The following is a 19,789-nucleotide window of genomic DNA, read 5'->3' as shown; positions in this document are numbered from 1 at the left end:
ATTAAACCATGTAGTTTAATACGACCATGTTTTATTTTTATATAAACTAGAGCAGCACCCGTGTTGCACGGGCTCAAATTTAGAACCACACATTTAACATCAGTGTGTACGGTAATACAATCGGGCGACAAGTATTAATACATGTCACCAAGAGATCTCATATATACAGAAATGAAAAATGATTTACTGTTACTTGTATAATTATTACCTCACAATTACATCATATTTGTTTTGTACGCACGAAGAGTGTTAATATCTTAATGGATCTTGTACTGAAAATATCTTAGCCACGTTTTATATCAAACAAATAAATATACTATCAATTCTCGTGTATTTCTTCAAACATCGCATTAATGGCAGCAAGCTGGCATGTTGTTAAAATAGATGCATGCTCCCATTGAGTCATTGCCATAGAAATTTTGTTTTCATCTGCAGTATGTTACCTTGCCAAACCAATCATTCTTCACTGCAGCATGGTGTTTTTATTTTGATTCCCAATTAGACTACAACACTTGGTAATCCCATCCTACGTATTCATCTTTTGTTTAGTTCCTCTTTTGCCTCATTAGTTTCTCTGCTTAGAGATGGGTTGGGAAACAAAGGCATGGTTGGTTATGCCACTTCTTTTCTTGGCTACAAACTACATGCAACATTGCGTCTATGGGGAATCCCAAGTGCCCTGCCTTTTTATCTTTGGTGACTCTCTCTGTGACAGTGGAAACAACAACCACCTTCAAACATCTTCAAAAGCTAATTACAAACCATATGGCATTGACTTTCCAAATGGACCCACTGGAAGATTTAACAATGGCCGAACAGTAATTGACATAATTAGTAACGTTTATCTTTCTCTTCCCTTTTTTCTTCTTACAATTCAGCGCTGCAATTAAAGATTTTATATTTATAGGGTCGTGTCTTTCTTACCGTTAACTTTTTGTTCAGCTCAGACTAAAGTTCTACAATTGCAGCTCAACTGCTAGGATTTGAGAATTTCATTCCACCCTTTGCAAACACTAGTGGTTCAGACGTACTTAAAGGTGTGAACTATGCATCTGCTGGAGCTGGAATTCGTGTTGAAACCGGTTCACATACGGTATAGTCAAAACCTTTTTCTTTCACTACTTATTTTTTTCTTGATTTTCAATTGGTTTTTGGTACATCAGTGGATGGCTAGAGGGCTTGTGATTGTGTTACAATTCTCATGCATGCTACTGAATCCAAACTATACAATGTAGGGTACTATTATCAGCTTTGGATCACAGTTAACAAATCACGGAGTCATAGTTTCTCAAATTGCTACAAAACTTGGAAGTCCTGAAAAGGCTCGACAATACCTTAACAAGTGCTTGTATTATTTGGACATAGGCAGCAATGATTACATAAACAATTACTTCCTTCCCCTTTTCTACCCAACAAGCCAAATTTATAGCCCTGAGGAGTATGCAGAAGCTTTGATTGAAGAGTTATCTCTTGATCTAATGGTATCCATTTTTGTGTCTCATTTTGTCTAACTTGATTAGGATAATAATAGTATCATGTCAATTGAAGTTACATAATTTATAATATGACGGTTGAATAGGGAATTTGATGTTTGTGGGCAGGCTCTACGTGATCTTGGAGCAAGAAAGTTTGTTTTGGTTGGGATGGGCCTTTTAGGCTGCACAGTAAATGCCATCATTACCCATGGAACAAATGGATCGTGTGTTCAAGAAGAGAATGCTGCTGCATTCATTTTTAATAGCAAGCTCAAGTCTCTAGTGGATTTTTATAATAACAAGTTCTCTTCTAATTCCAAATTCATCTTTATAAACAGTACATCTGAGGCAGATAGCTATTCACGTGGTAATAGTTATTGTTTTCTTATTCTTCAGTCCACATCTCTACAATAAAAATCATTGATTGTCTTTAATTGAGGTGCATATAATATGCATAACCATATATGTTCTATGTTTCTCAGGTTTTATTTCGGATGCTGCTTGTTGCTTATCGGGGTCATCTGGGGGGTGTATTCCTGATCAAAGGCCATGCAATAATAGGAATGAGTATGTGTTTTGGGATGAATTCCATCCCACAGAGGCTTGGAACAAGCTCATTGCAACAATATCTTATAATTCTACCTCTAATCCAGCTTTCACGTATCCAATGGATATCATGCACCTTGTTGAACAAGAAATTAAAATGGAATTGTTGATAAATGAGCCCACATCACAGCTTAGTGCCCCTGAATAAGTTCAGGTTATCATGTAGTCGTTGATATGGAGCTGAATAAGTTACGAGTTGAATACATATTAAGTAATGACATGCCTCAAATTTGATCCTAATTGTATTGGATAATCAACTAAAGAAACATCCTATTACGTATTCCATACATGATACTTATTGTGAAAAAAAAAAATCCGTATGTTATTTTTTTTAATTTGATAAGAAGGTTACGAGGAGCTTAATCTATGTTTTATTGATTAACATAATAATTATCATCGTTAAATTAAAATTATTATCGTTAGATTAAAACAATAAACAATAATAATTTAACGGAATTGACCATTGATTCTTGTTTTACAATATTTTTTTATATTTTTGTTTGGTACTGTATATGTTTTTATATATTGCCCTACTTTTGTTTTGGGTCAAGCCCTACTTTAGTGTGGGCTTGGTTTTGTAGGATCTCTTGTACGGTTGGGCCTATACCTCAACTTTTCTTTTTGTTTCTTCGCTTGTTACTGTGCCTATCTGTCAACTTAACTTGTATCTAGGTTTGACCTCCCAAAAAATAGTGGTATCTACGCCTTTTCTTGAAACAAAAAGTTTTTGGGTCTAGAGTTTTTTGAGAAAATTGTAAAAGTAATGATGATCATGACAAAAAATATATATAGGGTAATGATAACCAAATGCAAAATATTATGAACCATTTAATTGATTACTACTTTGGTTTTATCATGCCTTTGGAAAAGGTACTTTCACATACAACTGGGTCTAGTGCTATGGAGTTAGTTCACGGGGAGGGAAAAAAGAAGATTGAGAAAAAGAAAAGATAGTCATAGGTGATATGTGAGCTGTATGTGTATCTATCTATCTATTTATCTTAACTTTTTTACGATATTTATCTATCTATCAATAGGTTTGATATCACTCTTCCGCAAATATATACTTATAAAATCGAGGATAAAACATAGTAAATGATATGTCCACGCTTATTTGGTAATATAAGATATTATGTTTAGGGAAAATATTATGCAACTTGCGAAAAAAAAAAAACCACTTTGTCAAATAATTTTTTATGAAATGTTTGTTTCATCTGAGAATTATAAATTTCATTTAAAAAAATATTTTTTAAACTATTGTGTTTGCATTGAAAAGGTAATGTAAAGTATCTAAATCCATATTGAAAAGTTGAGTACTTGGGCACATTCCAAATTAAGCGTGGTGATAACTATTATTGGATTGCAATGAAAGTACAATTCAGACAGTACTAATATATGAAAACATCTTTAAACATTGACTAATAAAAAATTCAACCCGCTGAAATCTTTTGTCGACAGCTTACTACTATTTAAAAAGTAAATGTGTTTTTAAAAAGGACTTGATTCATCTCATTAAAAGTATCATCTTTTTTCCTCAAGCTCAAACTCAAAAATAAAATGAATAAGATGTGTGGGGGGTTATTTTGAATGAGACAGTGAGTATTGAAATTTATCAGTTTAATTTATTAATCAATTATTTTATGCAAATATATATATATATATATATATATATATATATATATATATCCTTTACCAAGAGTCAACTTGAAGGAACCAATTATAGTATTACAATATAGAGGACTCATTTCATTTATAGACTTTTCTTTTAAGTATCATCAATAGATCATTCAGCTGATGATACCTGACAAAGTTATGATATTTTTGCCTTGCAGACTTTTCACTATCCAGAATAATGATCATTGGTTAGTCCATTTCAAACTTAATGTTAAATATAGAAATAGTGCGTATTTGGATGCTAGTTAAAATAGTTTATACACACGTTTCAGATTCATAAGCTACTCTTGATTGCTTCTAAAAACGTACGTCAATCACTTCCAAACGCTGGACCAAACATGCCAATGGATAGAGAATGGAAGTGACTCAAGTCGATGAGGGAAAATATTATCAAAGAATAAGAGAAGAGATCCACGGAAGTCACTCGTTGTATTGATTGAATGAAAGATATTGACGTGAAATGATACCACAACAATTATACATAGATGCGAATGTATAAGAGAGGACTAGTAGAACCTATAACCCAAGTCTAAATAACAGCTAACAAAATCAAATTCACTCCACCTTGCAGTCACAATCAGTTAAACGTTGTGCATTAGCAACTATTATATGTGTATATTACAATAACATATCATTGATATAAAAACAATTCCACTGAATTCAATGAACATGACCATGATTTTACTGTTAGATGCCCAAGCATAGGCAAATTCCATGTTTACAATCCAAGACCATTCGCAACATTTAAGTATGAGATCACGGGCTAGAGATGTGAATTACGAGGTGTTTGGGATAATAGAAATCTAATCTTATTATTGGGTTAAGGCTAACTCACCCCCTAATTAAGAGGGGTTTCTCCGTGTTATTGTTGTTTGGTTTGAGAAGAATTAAGATTAATGAATAGATGTGCAATTATGATAGAGAGTAAACAAAGTTTGACAAACATGTCAAGGTGTCTTCTCCATACTTAGGACACAAACTAATATAACAGAGAGTGTTTTGCAATAGATACATGATATAGTCTTAATTACGAAAGTCTACAAAGCCACTACATAGTACTGAGGGGATACCTTAATCCCATCCACATAATTCTGCTTACATTACCCTTAGCATTCATCTGCTAATCATACTAGAAGGCAAACTACAAGTAGCAGAAACTCTCAAGTCTTAATACTTCTCAAGAGCAAACACATCATCTGCAGATAAAAAAACACTTGTTAGATTTAGAGTTTGTTCACTCCGCATATACATGGTGAGTTAAGTTATATCCATAACTTAAGTAAGTAGAAAGGGAATATAAACTTGTTCACATATTATATTGGGCTCTTCTAAAGTGAGGAAATGTGTTAAGTGAGAATTAAGGATGTTTTCAACATTAATTTCATATTAGTTATATTTATAAAAATTTGAATTTAAATCAGGTGGATAGATCCTCACTTTCTCACTTTACACACGTTCCCTCATTTTAAAGGAATTCAACCCAAAGAATACGGCTTAAATGAGCTCCAATAGCCATATATAGTATGAATATAATAATTCAGTTATTCTTAAATCATATAATTTCCTTTACTGTATAAACCCTAATTTATTTCCCAGCTCATTTAATTCTATATTAAAACTTGAACCCCCCAAATGTCATTTTCTTTGATTTACATTTCTATAAACATTTGTTTTTTTTTTTTTCCTAATGAAAATATGAATAAGCTATATGCAATTTGTTTATAGGTAAATAATTTGTGATTCAAACTTAAAGAGAAACAACGGTTAATTTGTATTATAAGAATGTGAATACTGACTGGTAAGGGAAATTCTTACACTAATTGAAGGGACATCTGATCTTGCCGTGCGTACTGATTATTGGGTTGTAAACCAGTGACTTGGAAGTAGCCACGAGAGTCGAATTGCTGCTGAGACTGCATAGAGTCATAATTTGTGCCTACCGGCAACACAGTCATGTTATGCTGGCTCCTCTCACTTTCAGCTATCTACACCCCATCAACAAAGCAAAGCCATAAGTAGCCATAATACTACCCACAATATATGCACATAGAAATCATGTGAATAAAAGATAGAGACAAACCTTTGCTCGAAGAAGCTGATTGTTGTTGTGCAAGTCTATCTCCTGCAATGTACATTTTAGTTAAGATACCTTGAAAGCTATATATAATGGGCAGTCATCAAGTGACAAGATGTGCATTTACAATACAACTACCAATGATTTAGGACTCAAACACTACCATTCAGATTATATTATCATACTTGAGTTCATAAATAAGTTATTCTCTTTTAACTCCATCATACAGTTACACCATACTATAAACATTGCAGCCTTTCTAAAAAGAAATAATAAAACAATATAATTGCTTCCTTTTTTTATATACGTGCCAAAATTGATGAGAGAAAATAGATTTAGAAGTAGAAAATCCAAAGGAACACATCCAAACTCTCATAAGAACTTAGCTGATTTGATTTTTCTTAGCTTATTACGTCCAGAAGTATGAGGCTATTCATAGATATACAAGACACTAATTAAATATTTTAACTCTTCATGAACATATTCCAGGTGCACTTCGAAGTAAGGAAAAAGAGTGATATTCTCAAATTCTATGTTTCGAGTGTACATATATCGATTATATATGGCAGAAATTTCAATCATAATTTCCTATAACTTCATTAACAACATTCTGGCTTTTGTAGTCTTTGTAAGAGCATTGTGTTTTGATGCTATTCATCAATTAATTTTATCTGTATTTTTACATGTTTGTAACCAAGAGGTGAGTACGTGACCTAATTAATTGGGTTCAAGCAAAGTCTATTTTTAAGTTGTTAAAAGGTTTTTGAAAAAATGGTCTAGAATTATCTAAGAACTAGATATTCTAAATTCACATTGCAAGATAGAAAATGTTTTTACAGTTTTATCTAAGGTAGAAAATTGCTGACTGAAGTATTACAAATAGCTTCAAGTAAGATTTATCTTCCAAGTTATATTTACATCTTAAAATAATTAATCATCTGAATAAAATCATTCCCGAAACCTTAAAATTTAGTATCCTGTAAAATCGTATGATACATCAAATTAATAGGTGGCATATATTAACATTTTGCTCCAATCTTTTATTCCACTTTTGAGCTTTTGGCACAATATGAATTTTTTTTTCTTTCGTCTCTAAAAGTGAAACAGTTAAATTAGTATTCTTCAATATCTTTTACAGTGGATCAATTTAATAGGCTGTTGATCAAATTTCACGGTCAGTGTCTGAGATTGAAAATTAAACATTGCTTTAATTACAATTCCATGAACGGCTAAGTTTGGCAACCTAAAAAAATGATAACCATAACAAACAGGACGAAGCATAGTCGAAGAAGTCCTACGTGTGTTTATATATATATATATATATAATCAGATACTGACTTTAATTGCAATGCGCTGAGCCACTTAGAACACAATCATATGCTATATTGATTCTATTATTCACCTTTGAAAACCATTGACTCAGGACCAATCAAGTTCCAGTGTATACAAAGTCAAATATATGTAAAACTTAAACAAACAAAAACATAAATATAAGAAAAAATATTTACCCTCTTCTGCATGTACTCAATTTCGGCAAATAGCAGCTCATTCTAATGTTGATATTTGGTATGTAGCAGAAGTGAAAAAAAAGAAGGACAAAGTTAGAAAAATGAATGATTTATCAACCAATGCAAATAATTAAATGATCTATCCTTTCACAAGTTATTGAAATAACTTGTTCAATAAGACATACCTTTTTGGAACGAATCCTACTAATTCCTTTTTCTAATTTAGTCTCCAAGTTTTTAAGGTCCTTGGCATTCATAGAGCCTAAAGACTCACCCATCATTTGCCTGCAATTTAATTTATCATTTTCAGCAAGGATATGCTCAATTAATACCATCCGCAAGCGACTAATTATTCTGCATTTTTTTATTTTTCAATTTATTTTATATTTGTACATGGTTTGAAATTTGAAATCCCTTTTTTCTTTTCCTCTTTTTCCTGTAATTTTTCTCTTGTGAATGAGAATCTCTTTGTGCTAATGCATAAAAGGTTAATTCAACTTACCTGTTGTTATTCTGCAGATTACTAATTTGCGCACGAAGTTTTTCTGCTTCTTGCTGGTAAAACTGGAAATATTTATGAACTCATGGCTATAAGTGTTACTTTATATAATAAAATTACACGGATATCATTGTTTAATTAGGTGCTAAATAAAAGACTGACAGATGATCATATTAATGGACTCAATATCTATCTCACCCGAAAGAAATGTAAAAGGATCAAGCAATACCTGAGCATTAGCCTCAGAAGCAGATCCAGCTCCAGATGAATCTGAACATGCTTTCTTGTACCTCTCAATAGTTTCTTTGACACTAACATAATTAATAGTATCATTAAACATTCATGTTCATTGTAAATTAGAGAGCTAATAAGCATATTTTAAAGGGGCTCTTAAAATCATCTCAATTCTAATAATTTTGTAAGGAACAATTAATTTTAAAATTCATTATTATATATCATCCTTTTTGGTCACATAGAAACAAAACTACAGCTCAACAATTACAGTTTTTTTGTTTCTATTGTCAAGGATGTTGCCATGGAAACCATTTCAGGTGGCACTATAAACGTCTGATTGTATCTTGGATGTTGGAAGCAGTACTCCTTATATTTTCTATTAAAATATTTATTTGGCTTATAAAAAAAATTAAATTGTCTCGGATTGATAACATTATGAAAAGAATATACATCACAATTTGTTAGGTTACAAGCTAATGTACAGCCTAAAATCATCATAAACTTTCATTTAGCATGCATTTGCTTCTCCAGTGACATCATTTTTCAAGAAAGATTTTAATAGGTGATTAAGTATAGGATGGAAGAAAGGAAAGATGAGATGAAAAGACCTTAAATTATACTTCATAATAACATTTTTTTCTCCAAATTAATACCAGCAATTTGAGTATTTAAGTCTCTAATTTAATAATCTTAAATGGGAATTGATAAGGTTTTGTTTGCTTTAAATTTCTAATGTTTAAATACATTGTATATATGCCTTAAAATTATTTTAATGTGTATCAAACGGGAATTGACTACACACATATAGAGGGAGGGAGGGAGGGGAAGGGGGAGGTAGCCTCATTATGCACATGATACTCGAATTCAACCCATAAACTAAGGACATAATAAAAGTGTCAGTAGGAACCAGAAGGAAAATGCAATGTCATGTCCAATATATGAAGGTTCTATGATTATTAGCCAATGAAGTTGAATATTATTATAATATAATCAGACAGAGAACAAAATGCAGCTAAAGTATTGCATTTTCTTTAAAGTATGTACATATTGATTTGGAACAATAATTTATATCATATATGTCTCTTGTTATCATTAACCCAATGAGACGGAAATAAATGTTGTAAGCTCATTTTTCCTTATTCGGATGCATGAAAAAAATACTATAGAAAACAAAAGAAATGAATTTTACTATTCAAACTTATTTTCTTAAATAATCTTTTACTTTGATTTTTAAAAACTTTTCCTCTCTCATTTTCATACTCATTAGGTTAATCCAATATACAATGAATTCAGTGGTTATTAAATGTCCAGGATAATTATGCATTAAACTGAATTAAAGATGTATTTGTAGCAAATTAAAATTTAAAGACCTGCACGTTTGCTCTAGGATCTTTGCAATGTTTCACACGCAACAGCATATTCTTGAGAAATGAACACCAACCGGGAATGAAGACAGATCAAAATGCCCTATTTTTCTAAACTATATCCAGCCAAGTATAATATTGTGCATAATCATGCATCCAATTGCTGATAACTGTAATCAAAATGATTTGAAAAATTCGTGATAAAGAATATTCAACCTAGTAGTCAAATCACACTAACCCTTTTGTTTATTGAACATTGACGGGGTGGCTTGATTAATTAAAGACTTAAAATTGTCTTTCACTGTATACAGTATATGAGATAATTGATTAGGATTCTCATTTAAAAAAGACAAATTGACTTGATTATATCGAATAAAATTATTAGAAGAATGTTAGTAAATAAAGTATATATTAATTGTATGGTGAAGTTTACAGTGCTTATTTTCACCCTTTCTTGACGGTTAGACGTCAATTCTTACGTAAGCATGAAACTTCCATCTTTCACTCCTGGTTGAGTGGAAAGGACTAATCCTATCTATGTTTCTTTCTTATTTGGGACACATAAATAGAAAGAAAGAGTAAGGTTGGAGTGAAGGTGTCAATCACAGTGTTCAATTTAACATGAAATTAAACAAAGCACATTGGAGATTAACCAGAAAAGTGGCCTCTTGTTGATGGTCAAATCATCCAACTCTCTCAGTTAACTGAACCTTAAACGCAACTCTTTCAAAGCAACATCAAATGATCTCATTAGTCAGTCATCCCCGTCAAAGTCTGATTAGATGTGATAAAAATAAAATGTTAAAATAATAAAAAATTCAATTTGGAATATTTTTACTTTTTCAGAAAAAAGAAAAGGGAAAACTTTTTTTTTATGATACCTTAATTTCCTCGAGCCACTGATTGGCTGCCTCTACCACGCTGGCACAGGATCCCACTATATGATTGGTTCAACTATTTCTAGGACTATTTTTCTCTGCCACTTGGGGAAACCCATATCACAATGGTTAATACCTTCAGCCCCATTGAAATATCCACCTCGATGAACCCACATAAGACTCAAACATGAAATAACTCATATATGACACAAACTTTTAAAAATCCAAAATGAATAGATTAAATATAATACTATTATTATTATTATATTATTTTCAGTCTTTTCTGTCTGAAAGTCTGTGAACATCACAGCCGTCCATTTCAGCTTCTGCTACAGCAGCAGCAGCAATAGTTTTACGCTTCCCATTGCATGGAAGAAGCCAAATACTCAGAACTCTCTCATTGGCTACCTTAATTGTCGTACGTTGTCTCTGCCACCATTTACCTCACTCACTTCAATCTTTAATTTTTTTGTTCCCTCTCTCTCTCTCTTCCTCATTCAGCCTAGGAGACTCTTTTCTTTCTTTTTCTGAGAGCATTACTTTCATAAATATATGTATGCAAGATATTGAGCAAACGCAAATCCCAGTAACAGTGGTGAAAAATCATGATAAGCCAGTTGAGTCACTCTTATTGGCTCATTACTTTCTTTCACTGTCTTTTGCTGTTCTCAAGCTATGCAATGTAAAAGAATTTTTACTCTTTGAATAAATAGGAGAGAAGGGGAAACAAGGGAAAGGAAGAAATTTTTCCCAGAGAGGGGTGTTCCACTATAGAAGATAAAACTTAGGGTTCAGATGGAAGAGGGAAAGAGAACCCAGAATGGGAATCATGACATAAACTCTTTTGTCAGAGGTCAAGAACTGAAAAATCATGTGTGACGTGACCAAAGATTCTTTCAACCAAGACAAATCCTAGACTAGTCCTTCAAACCCTAACCGGATTCACCCAACCTCGTTTCCTAAAAGGGGGGGAAAATCAACCAAAAAATTTTTGAACTTTGAGACCATTTTGACTATTTGGGAATTCTTATTGGCTGAAAAGAAAAGAGGGTCTAAAGTTTTATTTTCACTTGATTAAGGGTAATCATCGAAATCATGTTTTTCTAATAAAACCCTAATTAGGGTTATGTTTGACCTAGGCTGAGATCTTGCACGTGGGTGCAAGTGAGATTTTGGGAAAACCTCGGATCAAGTATTTGGATTGGAAAATCTTAATCTGGGTGTGACCTTTTGTTAGCTGATTTGGTCGCAATGGATTAAGAAAAGAGATTTTCTGCATAATCTTCTATAAACCAGTGTTGGGCTTTTACAAACCCTAAAAATCCTTTTTTTTTTCTTTTCTCTCCTTTCTTGTTTATTTATTTCAATTTGACATATTGCCAAATTTCTTGAAATTGTACTGTGCTTTGTTGATGTCTAACTGACATGTTATTAAGGAAGTGTCAAGGAGATGGAAAGGATTGGGCTAATTGAAGCATGACAGCTTTTGCTTTAGGCCTTCTTAGCTTAGCCTCATAGATGTGTGTAAGAGAGAGAAGGTGAGAATAATGGAAGGGGAAAGAGGAAAAAGGAAACAGAAAATTAACAAGAATGGAGAGGGAGTTAGGGGAAGTGGCTGATCTCACAGACCTGCATAACTTCCCAAATCCTTACCTGTTGCTACTTACAACCATAGTGCTTCTATTTCTATCTATTGCACCAGATCTATGTATCCAACAAACCAAAAACTAGGAAAATTATCATAAGCAGAAAAGAAAAGGAAGAGAAAGAACACAAAAGCTCATAGAAGGAAAAGGCCAAAATAGAAGTAAAGAAAGACAAGTGATCCTTGGTCACAGAAAACAGAGATAAAAAGAGGAAAAACTCTATCTTAACTGCATCACAAAAATGATTATGTTCTTTGTGCTCAAATCCTTCAAAAGATCTATTTTCAGAAGCAAAAAATCTAAACCCCAAGTTCCCAAAAAGAAACCAAAATGATAATTTCTAACTTAACAAAAGAAAAATAAAGCTCAAAAGGGCTTCTGAGAAGTTAGAAAAATGATGAAAATTGTTTATGAAGAACACCAAAAGCTTGAAAATACTTGATTATTGCAAAAGAAGATACCTGTTATTAGCATATTCATAGAGACGGCCACGGCTAGAGAAGACAATTAGAGCAACCTCTGCATCACAAAGCACAGATAATTCATATGCCTTCTTGAGTAAGCCATTTCTGCGCTTGCAGAAGGTGACTTGGCGATTGGTGGTGTTCTCAATCCGCTTGATCTCAATCTTCCCCCTTCCCATCTTCCTCTGTGGAGAAACTGACATGGATGGATTTGGAAAAGCCATAGCTGCAAGCTGAATCAAGAGAAAGATAATCAGTATTTTAACTCTCACAGTAAGGAGTATGTTATATAAATGTATATATCCAAGTAAAAAACAGAAACAAATTCTTGTCTTTCAGCTAGTTTAATTTGTCTGATTAGGGAGAATATGAAAAGAGAAACAAAAGAGAAATGGAAACTTTTGGAATCTCAGGATTCTCATTACAGACTCTTCACTCCTCCCAGCCAAACATTCACATCATTAGCTTCAAATTTTGATTTGAGTTAGTATTATATTGTGCAATCTAGCGAGGCTTGTGTTGCCAAATCTGGGTTTGAAGTGAAAAAGTTTGATTGACCCAAAAGAGTTGAAGCACTGAGGATGGATTTCAAATAATGTTTCAGTATTTTGCAAACTAACCTGGTGAGGAAACAAAAGGAGAATATAATTAAGGACACAATAGATGTTTCAGCCCTTGAGTTTTTCTTTTCTTTTCTTTTCTTTCCTTCTTCTATTCCACTTATCTGAACAGGAAGGAGATATCAGAAAATAAAAGCATAGTGGCCAAAGAATTGGGTATTTATAAAGTGAAAAAAAACGACCTTTCATCCATCATGGTTTATGCATCAGAAACTATACTTATCTGCCATCTCTATTTTATTTACTTTTCTTTGTCTTTTACTTTTCTCTTCTTTTTTTCCTCTACCCCCACTTGTTTAGTGACTTTATGTTTGAGATGAATCAAATAAGCAGGATAAAGCTGGAATATCATTTAGAATTAAGCTTCATTTACTCTTAAAAAAATTAATGTTACATTTAGAACATTAGAAAAAAAATTCACAAGTGAAAGTAGGGCATATGAGAGAGAGACAGAGACGAAGTTCTGAAAACGATATTAATGGGGTGAAAAGGACATTGGGCTAAGTTGTAGACATCCCCCAAGCAAATGGAAGTGATCGGAGAGCTTGCGTGGATCTCATTAAAATTGGTCCACAGGTACACCATCAAGCCCATGTCATTGATATAATAATTAAATAATTCAATGAATGAGATTGGTTTTCTCTAATTTGTTGGGAAATCATTTAACACAGAGAAGGCTTGGCACAGCCAATGAATAATTTGGTTATATAAATATATTTAATAAAAAATATGTTAAATAAGATTTATTGTTATTATTATACATATGAAAAATGTTTTGTTAATAAACGGTATACCTATTTCAAAAACCGTTTAACTTGCATATGTAAGGAGTTGACCTCCCGTTATTAGTTGAAAATATACTCTTAGTGTGTATAAAAAATAATAATCAACAATTTTTCTTTGTTCCTAATTTGCATATCCCTGTTTCATGCAAAATAATAATAATAATAATTTTGTAGTATTTCTTTTTTCTTTTTCCAATGCTCTATGTCATGTTATTTTAGTGGTGAGATCCTAAGATTGTGTTTGGATAAAGTATTTTAAAATGACTACAATTCATGCATTTAGATAGCAAAAAAATATTTTAAAATATCACAGAATTTTAATTAGATCATTTTTATATTAAATAATTTTTTTAACCGACTTGTGTTTTAAAAAGTAATTTTTTTATTATGCTTAACATTTTATTTTGTCATTCATAATTTCTTTCATATTTGATTTTTACTCTGAACATTTATTATTATTCTTTTACATTTTTTTAAAATTTTAAAATTCTACGTTCAAACACATCTTAAATGATTTGGAAATTCAAGAAAAGAATTATTACAATAACAATGTATACATAAACTTAAACTTATTATTCACATTTTACTTAATTATGATTTCCTGCAAAACAATTTTTTTGACAAACTAGTAACACATGAATATTATTATAATACGTTATTACCAATGAAAATCAACAAAAATGGTTTTAATTATAGTATATAACTTCAATTTAATAATAATAGTAAAAATTTAATAAAATAATAACCAAAAATAATTATTATATTATTTATTTTTATTTAACTAAGTTTGATGGTAAGACATAAAACTTTTTAAATAATCTGAAATTTAACCGTTTTAATTAAACAAGCTCTTAAAATATCTTAACCTAACTCGTTTAACAAATAGACTTGACCTAGACTAATATGAGCTAAAATGTAACATTAGCCCTAATAAATAATCTCGCATATTTCCATCTAACCATACATTTACCTTAGGCCACAGGAATTTAATTTATCATAAGAAGCTTACTTGTTTAGTAAATATTAAGCATAAATCATAGGTATTTATTGAATGAATGGCCTATCTAACGGGCTCAGCGTTCATGGTCCGCCACTCAATCTTATGTGTACCTTCAATGGCCTTGTATTAAGTTAAAGAGGATTTAAACATTGATTTAATATAATACAAGTCATAAAATTAAATCAAATAAAAAAAATTGCGTTCCAAAGAAAAAATGAATCTAGTGAGTGATCTTCGAGAAGAGAAGGAAGAATGATATAGGAAAGAGTCTTAATTACTTAGTTATTGTTATAATGAATGCATGAAACTAGATACTTTCTTAATTAACTTGAAGTCTAGTGAATAAAAGATGTTTTTGAAACATGCCTAGAGGACTTTCATCCCCAAAGAGAGAGAGCCTGAAGACAGTCCAGTAAGTGTAACTATGAGGCCACTATTCCTAACCTAACAAAGGAATAGAGTAAATCTATATCTATTATCATACTACTTATATGTTGCTATACTAATTTGTTCTCTTCATTTTTCTTTATTATTTAAATTATATCTTGTTATTTTAATACTTATTTATAAGTTTATTATTCACAAATTTTCTTTTATTTCTTGTTTATTTTTATTCTATAATGTTTATGTTTTATATTAAAAAATATTTTTTTAAGTACAAGAGATACAATAAGATAAGATATCATTTATTTATTAGCACTTAGAAACGTTAATTGTAAAATGCTTACGAGTAAGATTTGGGGGACGGAAGAAACAATTGTGTAATTGGAGGATAAAATGGAGAAGGGTTTTCTTGTCTTCTGATGAGCATCTTCTTAAAGAAGTAAAGTGAAGAGGTAACTGATGAGTGAACTTGGATCTTTGATAACTATAGTGAGAACTACATGTTCAAATCAGCGAATGAGTTGCCACAAAATCATTCATGTGATGTGCAAGTGAATTGATCTTTTGCTCTTCAAAAGTATTTGGAAGTGTTTTGCTCCTCTGAAGGCATTAATTGTTTCTTGGCATTTGGCAAGTAAAACAGCAACGTGACAACACATTCAATTTGCTCAGAAGAAATGCTGCCTTATTTTAACATGGAGCTGAGTGTATATATGATTTATGTCATTCTATAATTAAGAGATATTGCATACCTATTTTCCATATGTAAGTTGTTCTCTCTAGTCTAAGGACATTATATCAAACCCAAATACATTATTCTTCCCTTATTATGTATGTAGTTCAAACTAGATCTTGATTTTGTTCTCTTTGCCCTGAAGAAGTTCAAGTTAGGCTGAGTTTATTGGTGTATTTTTCTCCTTAAATATATTAAGCAGTGATGTTAGTTTTAAATTGGAAAATTTCAAACTACTCTATGTGATTAATGTATTATGACTAAAGATCTTTTTTGTACTCTGCTATTAATAATTTGTATGTCAAAACTTATTGCATGTATTTTAAAATTATGAAAAAGAAAAACAGAAACCAATCAAATTTAAAACATTTAATGTAGGATTAGTTTTTAAAAATAAAAAATGACTTGCATAATGGCCTATTGCCAACCAATCCGAACTTCAGGATAAACAAACACTATCAACATCAATCATCTTAGTCACAAACATTACCATAAGCTACCTCTCTTTCAGTTGGAATCCCTTTCAATCAAGTTATCCACTCACCCATGACCAAAATTTTTAAATGCTTTTGCAAATCGATGCGAAATGTCGCAATAAGAATTGATGATGTCCCAAAATTAAGCGACGATTCTAGCCATGTTTATGTTTATCATCGCTGTAACCACATTTTCTATCGACAAACGTGATGATCTTCATGGCTAATGGAGGGACATGGTACGGTGACTGAGGCTAGCAGTGGCGGGCTCTAGAAGATTTATGGCTTGTCATGGAGATAGGATGAGTTATAGAGAAGGCTATGGAGTTCAATTGCATGGGTAATGATTGTTATTTTTTATTGTTGATGGAATTAGGGATTTATTCTCAAATAACTTGAATAACTTTTTATCTTAATAAATAATATTTGTCAAATTAGTTTTTAAAATTGTTAATATTTATTCCTTAACATGCATGCATTTTAAAGGGGTAAAAAATTTGTCCTTATCAAAAGTAATTAAGATGTAAAGAAAAGAACATGTATTAAAATGTTACCGTTTGGTTTTTATTCAAAGTCTAAAGAATAAAAGATTAAAATTGTAATTTTATTTTAATTTTTAACATATTTATTTACTTTTTATCAAATAATACTTTTTAAATTAAATATATTTACTAGTCAATCCTTCATATTGTATTTATTGATTTGTGATAAAGTGATATTTAATTTGTTTTCAAATAAATTTCAATAATAACCATTTTATGGACCATTTTACCAAACCAAACTTCAACAACTTAACATTTCAACAGGTAGAATTAACATGTAATTATTATTTCTAACCATCCATACCAAATCAAATGGCTCGTAATTTACCTATGTTTCATTTTTCGATGGATGCACCTTCCGCAATATACTATAATTGAGAGCAACCTATTTTCCTTCTCTGTAATTTTGTAAATGTAAAAGGGTATGATTATTTATTTTGTTAAAATTAGCTAGCTTTTGTGTATACGTAGTTTTGATTTGACTTCCGTTGACAATAAATTGGAAAAAAGTAGAGGGAGATGATTTTTCTTTTATTTTCCTTTTCGGGTATGCTACATACGCTTCATACAATTCGCATTCTTCCATTATTGTATTAACTTTTCATACAAACTGACAATAATAAACAATGCGGTTTTGTTCTTTTTAAGTCCTTTCTGAAGGTTTTAATTATAATATTTTTACAACGAAAGTGAAAATAACTCAACCGTTAATGATATTATTTATGTTTCATTAATCCTCAAAGGACTTGGTTTTTCTATTTACTAACTCTTACCATTTTGTTTTCTGGGTGATTCTATTACTGTGGGGACTTCTTGCATGCATCAGTGACAGTATAAATGTATCTTCTAAGTGGTGACCCAAAATTGAAGGCGACTGCCATGTGACAGCCAGCTCTCATCTCCTTAGTGCAATTCATTCATAATAATGACAAAACAAGGCCACAACATTATAGAAATCAAAGTTACATAATTTGCATGCCAAGCCATTTTACTTTATCTCTCTCTAAAATAAATATATGTTATAGTATTTGACCTTTTGTTATTGATTTTATTAATTTTTATTAATATTCAATTCATTTTAATTTTTTTACCTGAAAAAAAGGAGGTGATAAAACTATAGTAGTAATCTATGAAGAATGGTAGATTTGATCTTAGCTGCTTGATTTGGTTTTCTTTATGTTGACAGTGTGTAGTATATATAATATGGGGTAAAATAGTATTAACTGGAATGGGTTTAATTACCATGTAGGTCCAAGTATGCGTAACTCACATTTATTTGAGTTTGATTGGACCTAGCAAGGGAAATTGTCGAGTGGGTACAATTTGTTGTATTCGTGGATGGTGCCTGATCACTCATAGTGGCTTTAGGACATGTCAACTATCGATGCCTACCTTAGCAATACATGTTAAGCATAGCGTTGACAGGTCGTTCTATAGCAAGCAATGGATAGATATTGGGCATGGACATGGGGAAAACACCATCCACGTTCTTCACTTGGTACATGAGGTCAAATTTTATTATTTATCTTTGGTGTGTTGTTGCCACTTTGCTGTTTTAGGTCTACCTAAATTGTAGTGTGGGTTTGAGCAATTGGTCTTGCTTTGGTAGTGTTGAAGAGTTTAACAACGGCATTCGATTTTGTTAATGATCATGTAGCCATTTTTGTAATTGAAGATGTTGGGATAATTAGTGAACGGATTGTATTAAACATCACAATTGTGGAAATCTATCTAATGGGACACACCCCATGTGAGGAACTTATTGATTTTTTAATGTTTTCTTAATATTTAATTACATGGTTATTGTCAACACTGTTGAGTGTTAGAAACATGTTGGAAAATTTTTAAGTATTTTTTGCTGGACTAATTAGTATATGAAATATTGATTTTGTTTTATGAACAAAAGAAATGCATTTGCAAACCATTATATAACTCAACGCTATAATCAATATATTATAAATGGTATTCAAAATTTAATTGAAAATACCATTATTTTATGTATTTAAATGAAAATTGAAAAATCAATTGATAAGCTGATAAAATTTATCATGACTTTTATAAAAGATTTAGTACCTACTTTATTAAAATTTCATAAAATTAATTTTAATAAAAATAATTTTGAACTGTTATATGTAATTGATATATGCATATAATTTAATCCGGATTATTTTTTTTTTATTGAAACATATATTTTATATTAAAAATATAGAAATTAGTTTTTTAACTGAAAAACAAGCAACCACTTGAGTAGCAAGGAAAAAAGAGATAGCACAACTTTATAGAAACAATGGGGGTAAAGACTTCTATGGTAATAGGATATGTTTAAGTCATGTTAAATAGTAAATTACCCTTTTCAAATTTTAATCCTTTACAAATTACCCCTTATAATTTAAATTTTGAAAATTTCCGTTTGAACTTTGAACATTATCCATTTTTTATATATTATTTTTTCTTAAAATTACAGATCCCAAACATATCAATGTGTTTACATGTTATTACAATTTCTTTTATATGTATATCACAGATATATTCCAATCAAGAATAAGTAAGGACTAATACCTTACATAAAGTAATATGTTAAACTAACATTTTACATCATTAAAAGAAACTATCATTCACAAACGGTTTGATATCATCAACGTCTTTGAAATTTATGCAATAGTTTATAAATGTTATAAACTATTTTACCTTATTGTAATAAATTATTAAAGTCATTTTGATGCACAGTTTATTTAATCACTCATTTTATAATTTTTTTTATAAATGATGATTTATATTATAAATTTAATGTTAATTTAAAAAAGTTAAAATGACTTATTTTAATAAA

At 30.9% G+C, this 19,789-nt stretch overlaps 2 protein-coding genes across 3 annotated transcripts; one reads left to right on the top strand and one right to left on the bottom strand.

Moving 5' to 3' along the window:
* Positions 1-557: 557 nt before the first annotated feature.
* Positions 558-2,298, top strand: LOC113862669 (GDSL esterase/lipase At1g29670-like). Of its 2 annotated transcripts, none has more exons than XM_027495794.1 (5): positions 558-834; positions 969-1,093; positions 1,236-1,481; positions 1,602-1,812; positions 1,958-2,298. In XM_027495794.1, the coding sequence occupies exons 1-5, from the start codon at positions 585-587 to the stop codon at positions 2,227-2,229; spliced, it is 1,104 nt and encodes a 367-aa protein (XP_027351595.1). In that variant the 5' UTR covers positions 558-584; the 3' UTR covers positions 2,230-2,298. The 2 variants fall into 2 exon arrangements, with proteins under 2 accessions (XP_027351595.1, XP_027351589.1); XM_027495788.1 differs by having other exon boundaries at positions 1,602-1,842; positions 1,958-2,295.
* A 3,268-nt stretch (positions 2,299-5,566) lies between these two features.
* LOC113869629 (floral homeotic protein AGAMOUS) lies at positions 5,567-12,646 on the bottom strand. Its single transcript, XM_027506060.1, has 7 exons — positions 12,420-12,646; positions 8,066-8,147; positions 7,840-7,901; positions 7,523-7,622; positions 7,338-7,379; positions 5,836-5,877; positions 5,567-5,740 (listed from the first exon to the last, which is right to left on the bottom strand). The coding sequence occupies exons 1-7, from the start codon at positions 12,644-12,646 to the stop codon at positions 5,567-5,569; spliced, it is 729 nt and encodes a 242-aa protein (XP_027361861.1).
* Between the last annotated feature and the right edge of the window lie 7,143 nt (positions 12,647-19,789).

This window comes from Abrus precatorius, unplaced genomic scaffold (genome assembly GCF_003935025.1).
Source record: "Abrus precatorius isolate BTA unplaced genomic scaffold, Abrus_2018 Scaffold10, whole genome shotgun sequence".
In the NCBI taxonomy this organism is placed as follows: domain Eukaryota; kingdom Viridiplantae; phylum Streptophyta; class Magnoliopsida; order Fabales; family Fabaceae; genus Abrus; species Abrus precatorius.
This window is presented reverse-complemented; position numbering and strand designations above follow the sequence as displayed.